This window comes from Denticeps clupeoides, unplaced genomic scaffold (assembly GCF_900700375.1).
Source record: "Denticeps clupeoides unplaced genomic scaffold, fDenClu1.1, whole genome shotgun sequence".
Taxonomy (NCBI): Eukaryota; Metazoa; Chordata; class Actinopteri; order Clupeiformes; family Denticipitidae; genus Denticeps; species Denticeps clupeoides.
Window position 1 is genome coordinate 11,536 of NW_021629698.1, and position 9,384 is coordinate 20,919.

Consider the following 9,384-nt stretch of genomic DNA (forward strand, 5'->3'; position numbering starts at 1 on the left):
TCCAGTACGAATTTATGCAAGAAGCATTTCTCTGCTTTCCGTCTGAATAAACAGACATAAACAGTATAGTGAGTGTGTGTGTGGTGTGTGTGTGTTTACCTGGCTCATTGCTGGCTGCAGGGGTGGAGTCAGGGAGGCGGGGACAGAGAGGCAATGCACCCAGCGCTTTACCCAGAATCCTCGGCCCCAATGTCACCACACGGACCCTGAGGTTGCGGTAGCAGTGATTGATCATCCGCAGATGAACGTTCACCTTAGTTTTAATTTGGATCAGACACTTCACCATGACGACGCACGAGCAGCAGGGAGGACGGAGAAACGTAGGGAGCTTCGTTTATCTCTGGTCTCTGCTGTCCTGCGTCTCTCTCTCACACACGCAGTCAAATATGGAGACCAGATATTAATAGAGCTGCAAATACCGGAACAACAGGGTCAAGGTAGTGTGTAGTGTGTGGTGGTGTGTGTGTGTGTGTACATGTGACATACCTCCTTTTTTTTACCAGAGAGAAATAATGGTTGAACGTAAAAAAAAATGCTCAGTTTGTTTTTTTATTTCAGTCACTTTTACACCCACAGAACCTCCAACATCATTTATCAGAAACAAACCTGCAAACTGCTGGACATGTACAGAGACAGACGTTCACAGGGGTCACAGGGTCACAGGTAAAAGAAGCCACACTGGTTCTGACCAACCACGGCGGGCGGGGTTCTCAAATCTTCTGGCTGCAGTTTGACCCACAGGATGGTGCTCTGACATTTATAGAAATCATCAGATAATCAGCAAAACACAAGCAATGTAACAATCTGTCATATCTGCCTTCATTACATATTCCAGGATATTGCTGTTTCACTCAACGAGCACAGCAAAATAATACAAACTTCTTTTACACACACACACACACACACACACACACACACACACACACACAGGTGTTTGTGTTCAGGTGTTGGTGGCCACGCTGCTCTTCTTATCAATGAAGAAGCTCCTCAACATGAGCACCTGCCCGATGCTGACCACAAACAGGATGATGGTCTCTCCAACCGACCAATAGGAAATGCGCTGATTGAGATCCTCTGCCCTGATTCGGTCCTGGGCCTCGCGGAGGCGGTACCAAGTCTGAGAGTCCACCACCACCTTCAGGATCTCATGGATGGAGAGACACGCAGATTCCATCTGAGAATAAACACACACACACACATCATATGTAATACAAACTGTTGTGGGATTTCTGTGTGTGTGTGTGTGTGTGTGTCACCCAGTCTATCACTAATGTTTGCAGAAGCAAACCTGGGGTCTCAATTTTATACACCTGTGGTCATGGAAGTCAGAGGAACAAACCTTTGGAGGGGCGGTGGTAGCCTGGTGAGTAACACACACTACTTATAACTTATAAACTAACAGAGCAGAACGTCCCAGGTTCAAACCCCACTGAATACAATCATGTCCCTGAGGAAGAGTGTCTCCAGGGGGACGGTCACTGTAACAACTGACTAAGTCGCTCTGGATAAGGACGTTGGTAAATGCTGGAAATGTTTCCCAAGACGCTACACGCTCTCACTCTAACCCTAACCCTAGACTTATTCGAGGGTACATCCCAATACAATATATTACATATTGATAAAACATCAGAAGTAAGGCCCCTCCCAGATTATGTCCTAAAGAAGCATTTGGTTATGAGCTTTACCTGAAATTAATAAAGATTCACTATAAAAAAGAGCAATATTAAAGAAATACAACCCACAAAATATTTAAACCACTAATTCCAATATTTTCTCACGTTATATATTGAGATGTCCACTGATTATTATAAACAAGACAAAATGGTGTACATTTATGACCATAACCGCGCCTTCAATATGGAGCTCCACAAGGAGAAGGATTCTGTCAAACAACCTCAAGTGGACAAACTAATGAAGATGTTTATGGAAATCCCAAAAAAACATCAGTCTCAAATTGAGCAGCTCCAGGAGATCGGTGGAATTTACCAGCCGTTTCAGGAGGAGAAAGAGCCGCAGAACCAAGAGGTCGAAAAGCTGTTTATTGAGGAGCGGCAGTTTCAGGAGGAGAAAGAGACGGTGGACCAGGATGTCCAAAACCTGCTTAATGAGGACCAGATAGTTCAGGAGGAGAAAGAGCCGTAGAACCAGGAGATAAAACACCTGTTTAAAGAGAATCATATAGTTCAGAAGGAGAAAGAGCTGCAGAACCAGGATGTCCAAAACCTGCTTAATGAGGAGCGACAGGTTCATGAGGAGAAAGAGCTGCAGAACCAGGAGATAAAACACCTGTTTAAAGAGAATCATATAGTTCAGAAGAAGAATGAGCCGCAGAAACAGGATGTCCAAAACCTGCTTAATGAGGACCAGATAGTTCAGGAGGAGAAAGAGACGGTGGACCAGGATGTCCAAAACCTGCTTAATGAGGACCAGATAGTTCAGGAGGAGAAAGAGCCGTAGAACCAGGAGATAAAACACCTGTTTAAAGAGAATCATATAGTTCAGAAGGAGAAGAGCTGCAGAACCAGAGTCCAAAACCTGCTTAATGAGGAGCGACAGGTTCATGAGGAGAAAGAGCTGCAGAACCAGGAGATAAAACACCTGTTTAAAGAGAATCATATAGTTCAGAAGAAGAATGAGCCGCAGAAACAGGATGTCCAAAACCTGCTTAATGAGGACCAGATAGTTCAGGAGGAGAAAGAGCCTCAGAACCAGGAGATAAAACACCTGTTTAAAGAGAATCATATAGTTCAGAAGGAGAAAGAGCTGCAGAACCAGGATGTCCAAAACCTGCTTAATCAGGAGAAGATATTCAGGAGGAGAACGAGCCGCAGAACCAGGATGTCCTTGATGAGGAGCAGCATCAGCAGTCATACATGGACTTAGCTGGTGTCATGCTTCAAGACCCCTCCAAGGACTATCAGATTCTAGAATGCATCGGGGAAGGAGGATCTGGCCAAGTTCACAAAGCCAGGAATCTCAAAACCGGTCACTTGGTTGCAATGAAGATTCAAGAGTGGACCATAAGAACTTCAAGAAGTTTCATGATAGAGTCTCTGTTACTGCAGAGTTTAGTCCACCAAAACATCCCTAAGCTCATGGGCATGTACTCCTGGAAAGGAAAGTTGTACATCTGCATGGAGCTTTACGCAGGTGGAGATCTGGACGACTTCTACACGAGGATGGGGTCCTTGAAAGAAAGCCAACTAGCATTTGTGGCAAAAGAAGTCCTGGAGACTCTCCTTTATCTCCACCAGAAAGGTTACATGCACAGGGACATCAAACCACCTAATATTTTACTGACTGATGCTGGTTGAGGTCCGGCTTGTGGATTTTGGTCTGATGTTAAAGATCAAGAAGAAGTGCAAAGACAGAGCTGGAACCATTCCTTACGTTGCCCCAGAGATCGCGTTAGAATACTTCAGTGATGGCTTCAATGAAAAATGTGATGTGTGGTCTGTGGGAATGACATTACTAGAGCTGGCTGAAGGTGGTTCTTATCTCCTCGGTACCAGCAAGAATTCCATTTTGGAGGACTTGGCGGAAATGATGGAAGTGCCTAGGTTGACAAAGAGGGATAAATGGTCTCCAGTATTTCGCAGTTTTCTGGAGGACGCCCTGACCCTGGATCCGGCAATGAGACCGAGTGCTGAGGTGCTTCTCCAGCAGACTTCCTGAGAAACGTGCGGCGTAAAACATCACCACTGAAGTGGCCCCTGCGCCGCTGGAATTCCTGGTGAAGATCAGGAAATTCTTCAACAAGGCCAAACAAAGTGACAACGTATGATTCCATTTTATTCAAACCTTCACAGCCCGTTGGTTGACCAGGTTTGTTTAATGTGCTATATGGATTAAATGTCAGTGGAGATTTGTGTGGATTCTGAAGTGAAGGAGGAGGCGTCTGGGAGGACTAAAGGGGCCACAAAAGGACCTGCTGAGATCATTTCAGTGATCCTCTCGTTAACAGTTTAGTTTAGTGTGTATCTACATTCTATATATATAATATCTTTGTATTTTTTCTTTTGATTGCACTATGGGTGTTGTGTATTATTTCAATACACGGTATACTGTGTGTACTGTTGTACTGACAATAAACTAATCTTGAATCTTGAAAGTGAGAGTGTTGATGGGCACAAGGCAGAGATCATTCTGTCCTGGTGAAATCATTGTTCTTCCTCGGTTAACTGTGGTGACCTGCAAGGAAACATCTTCAGTCACCAATGTGTTGCATAAAAAGGGCTTCACAGGCAAGAATATTGCTGCTACTAAGATTACACCTAAATGACAAGGAGATCCGGCTGCGGGATCGAGGTGCCACCAGTGCAGAGCTTGCTCAGGAATGGCAGCAGGCGGGTGTGAGGGCATCTGCATGCACAGTGAGGAGAAGACTTTTGGAGGATGGCCTGGTGTGAAGAAGAAACCACTTCTCTCCCAGAAAAACATCAAGTACAGGCTGATATTCTGTAAAAAGTTCAGGGATTGGACTGTGGAGGTCTGGAGTAAAGTCAGTTTCTCTGATGTTTGTGGCATCTGGAAAAATGATTGTCTGGAGAAGAGAAGGTGACGCCACCATCAGTCCTGTCTCGTACCAGCAGTAAAGCATCCTGAGACCCTTCATGTGTGGGGCTGCTTCTCACTCACAATTTTACCCCAGAACACAGCCATGAATAAAGAACCAAGGTAGAACCAGGTACCAAAACTTCCTCCAACAGCAACTTCTCCCAACCATCCAAGACCAGTCTGGTGAAGAACGATGCCTTTTCCAGCTTGATGGACCATCGTGCCATGAGGCCAAAGTGAGAACTAAGTGGCTCGGAGAACAAAACATTGACATTTTGGTTCCATGGCAGGAAACTCCCCGGAACTTTAATCCAACGGAGAACTTGTGGTCAAACCTCAAGAGGCGGCTGGACAAAAAAAAACCCACAAATTCTGGCAAACCCCAAGCACTGGTTATGAAGGACGGGCGCCGTCAGTCAGGATTTGGTTGACAGCATGTCAGTTTATTTCCATAAACTTGATGTAATGTCAAAAAATTCCTTTTAAAACTGTTATCTTACACCTACAAACCAGCAAGAGACAGCAAGTCACCGCGCCGAGGAAACACACACCAACACAATGATGGCATGCAAACTGGCCTGTGTGTGTGTGTGTGTGTGTGTGTGTGTGTATACGGGGCGTGTGCGAGCATGTACAGGTGTGTGTGTTGTATACGGTGTTTTGTGTGCGTGTATCGGGCGTTGTGTGTGTGTGGGTGTGTGTATTATACGGGGTGTGCGAGCATGTACATTGTGTGTGTGTGTGTGTGTGTGTATACGGTGTGTGTGTGCGTGTATACGGGGCGTGTGTGTGTGTGTGGTGTGTGTGTGTGCGTGTATACAGGGCGTGTGGGTGCGCTTGCGAGCATGTACATGGTGTGTGTGTATACGGTGTTTGTGTGCGTGTATTCGGGGCGTGTGTGTGTGTGTGTGTGTGTGTGTGTGTGTGTGTGTATATACGGGGCGTGTGCGAGCATGTACATGGTGTGTGTGTGTGTATACGGTGTTTGTGTGCGTGTATTCGGGGTGTGTGTGTGTGTGGTGTGGTGTGTATATACGGGCGTGTGCGAGCATGTACATGGTGTGTGGTGTGTGTGTTGTGTGTTTGTATACGGTGTTGTGTGTGCGTGTATTCGGGGCGTGTGTGTGTGTATATACGGGGCGTGTGTGCGCGCGCGAGCATGTACATGGTGTGTGTGTGTGTATACGGTGTTTGTGTGCGTGTATTTCGGGGTGTTGTGCGCGTGTATTCGGGTGTGTGTGTGTGTGTGTATATACGGGGCGTGTGCGAGCATGTACATGGTGTGTGTGTGTGTGTGTGTGTGTATACGGTGTGTGTGTGCGTGTATATGGGGTGTGTGTGTGTGTGTGTGTGTAGTAAGACCTGTGTAAGCGCTGTTCCTCTGTTCATGTCGGGCAGTAGGGGGCGCTCCTCTCCGAACCTGAAGTCCAGGTATATGGTTTTGTGGGAGAAGGTGGAGAACTCGTTGCTGAAACAGACCCTGTAGACCCCCTTGGTGCTGGTGGTATGGGAGAAGCTGTCGTACTGCTTCTTGCGCTCCTGGTACAGGACGCGGTCACCGGGGTCCGACACGACGCAGTCCACGTCGTAGTTCCCTCCAGCGATCACCTGGGGGCCAGAGAAGCAAGGACACGAAGACACGTCATCACACGCAGAGCGGCCGCGGGATGAAACGGGACGAATGTCGCCGCGATCAGACGTGTGACCTGGAAGTCGACGTGGAACTGCTCCCCGCTCTCCACTCCTCGTAAAAACACTGCTTCTCGTTGTCCGTAACTCGAACGTTAATTCGGTGGAGGCGCGGCGCGGGCGAGCAGCGGCAGCAGCAGGAGGAATAACGTCATCCTGCTCGGTTTATTCTGGAACCAGGAACGACCCTTCAACAACTCGCAGCTGAAGTCGCAAAAACAAAGTTCATCCTCAACACGCCTGACGTGGCGCTCAGCACCTGAGGGTGGGCGGGGCAGCGGCGCCGGGTTGCCAGATTCCCGCGGGGAACCACGCCGTAAGGCGCGGCCCGGTCTTCGTTTAAAAGACGGACTTGGCAACACGGCGTTTATTCAGCAGGTCGAGGTCAAAGGCGGAAGTTTTACACCGGGTCACACTTCTGCTGGAACAGTCATAATAAAAGTCCGACTTTTATAATAACGGAACCGATCAAACCAACAAAACAATTGGTTCATTTTAGTGGACACCGAACATTTGAAGTGAAAATGAGTGATTGTCATTGTTAAACACAGCACACGTGACACAGTGACATGGTGAAACGTGTCCTCTGTATTTATCCATCACCCTTGGTGAGCAGTGGGCACCATGACAAGCGCCCGGGGAGCAGCGTGTGGGGACAGGACCTTCATCAAGGGACCTCAGTGGCACCTTGGCGGCTCGGATTCGAACCCACAACCTTCTGATTATGGGCCGCCACCGCTGGCCTAAAACTTCTCTCAGAATGGGATTTTAACAGCATTTACACTTTACATATAATGGTACAATATCAAGTACATTTAAATACGATTTATAATAATACCACAATAAAAAATGACATGAATAATACATTAGTAAAATTAATTTTACATTTGGGCCATCCCAAAAGATCAGGAACAACACACTTTCGACGCGTCTCTTTTCTGTTTTCACTTTCTGTTCTGCTCACTTTCGTTTTTCCTGACGCGCAGATTTCAGATCACACGGACCGCGTTCCACGTTTAATCTCACGATGGAGAGTTTCACACGTCCAGAACCGCGGTAAGCATGTCAAACGCGAATCGTCAGTCGAGTGTAAACCGAGAATAAATCCGTAGCCACGTCACGTCACGAAAGTGGGGAAATGAAAAGCCAGAATAATGTTTTTTTTTCCACATAAACACACCAATGCACCAAGATTACTGGGGATTTCCTCTCCGATCTAACCTCAGTAACCAACAGCGTCTTCAGTTGGACACTGAACGTCACCTTAGCCGAACATCTGGTCCCTGCAGATTCAGGAACTTCTGAGATTTGGGCTCGTTGTGGCACCTGCAGTCCAGTGGATTGGCAATGTGATTCCACAACCTCCATGACCTGATAAGGACCTTTCAGTGTGCCACATCCTCGCCCTTTCCCCTTCGACGAGGACACACGCAGGCCCCCCGACCATGAGTAAGGAAATAGGGGGAGAACTGTGTGCTGGCATACGTCGTGGTGTTGTAAGCAAGCGCCACCTGCTTGACATGCCCATCCATTTCACCCCCACGGTCCAGACAGGGTCCAGAAGCGGCAGCTGATCAATCAGCATTGAAGGGCGTGGTCCAAGTCTTTGTTATCCCCAGCAGCCGACAGAGGCCTTGACTCAGCTCAGCTTCAAATTGGCAACCCAGGTGGCTCTGCAACCGCTTGGGCACGAACCAGCACATAATCCTCAAAGGGGGACTGTGCCACTGTATGTGCATTCTCAAGAACACATTTGTTGAAAGCACATATCTATTTCCTCAAATGGCCTCAGACCCCCCTGGGGAGCCTGGCATGCCACTGTTGGCACTGTTCTCACCAGTTCTTAATGTCCCTGAATGTCCCGTACCACGACCCGCAGAGCTGTCGTAAATGTGGAAATTGTGCATCGCATAAAATGAACTTGAATTGTGAGAACTGAATTTCCCTCACATTTTAAGGGATGTAAATGCAGTTTCAGTTTCCTGGAATTCACATGCAATTTAATACGTTCAGATTCAGTTCGTACACGTCACGTAAGCGAGCTGACGGGAGAACAAGCGCAGAGGCGGGACATACTGCAAACAATGATTTATTAATAAGGAACAAAGGGGAGAACAGAAACAAACCCGCAGGCGTGTGGCGATTGCCAGAGCTCATAAAATGTTGCATCCTCGATGGGCTGCTCAACTAGTCCTTCTAACCAGGCTCCAGCCATGGAGCCCTGATGTCAACCAGGTGGGTTTCCAGGTGCACCCAATCGTGCAGTACAATTCAATTCAGATTCAAATATATTCAGTTCAATTTAAGTTTCTACTGGAACAAATCTCTGCCCCTACACTCCTTGTAAATGAATGAATGTCTGTCAGGGCCAAGGTGGAATACAGAATTAAAGATGTGATTTTTATTCATCAGACATGTAATTATGACCGAGCTATGAATAAATTGATAGAGAAGTGGATTTTGAAAGTATAGCATCATTTTATGTTCAAATAGTGTTCAAGGGTGTTAGTAGCCTAGTGATTAACACACTCGGCTATGAACCACTTTTGTGGTTCATACCATTGTGTCCCTGAGCAAGACACTTAACCCTGAGTGTCTCCCGGGGTGGGACTGTCCCTGTAAATGATGTAAATGTAAATGGTATAGAAATGGAAGAGTGATTGTGCTAGAATAGATCCAATACTGATACCTACGTAGCATCATATAGTATCGATATTTAGGACTGATGATTACCTGGAACAAACCTGTGTTCTGTAGTAGACCTTGAATTATAATAACTGTAATAATCTGTGTTTGGTTGGCAGCTTGTGAGCATTTCAGAGGAACAGCACTGGTCCAGGCTGGAGAATCTGCTGAAGTGGAAGGTGCTGCCTTGTGGTGAAACCAATGAAATATTGACACTACTAGAACACAAAGAGCCATCAAACATTTCTGCATTCATCTGTCTAGGTAATGCTGGAGAAAGCAGGAGGAGAAGTCAAGGCTCCTCCTGGAGAAACTATGCTGAGGACGAAAAGAAAAAGGCTCAGGAAGCAATGCATCTCTGTCTCCAGGAACAGAGCAGCTGGAGGGGAAATACACAAAATGTTGAAGGACATGCAGGTAAATATATCAGAATAACCCTGCATTGAAGGGCTG

At 46.8% G+C, this 9,384-nt stretch overlaps 1 protein-coding gene across 1 annotated transcript; it reads right to left on the reverse strand.

The window, feature by feature from the left end:
* Nucleotides 1–885: 885 nt before the first annotated feature.
* Nucleotides 886–6,337, reverse strand: LOC114771938 (transmembrane emp24 domain-containing protein 3-like; the record flags this gene model as incomplete). Its single annotated transcript, XM_028965140.1, is given in 4 exon segments — nt 886–1,174; nt 5,920–6,165; nt 6,264–6,298; nt 6,301–6,337. Coding segments are annotated over 4 exon segments (552 nt in total), but the record flags the coding sequence as incomplete, so codon positions are not given.
* Between the last annotated feature and the right edge of the window lie 3,047 nt (nt 6,338–9,384).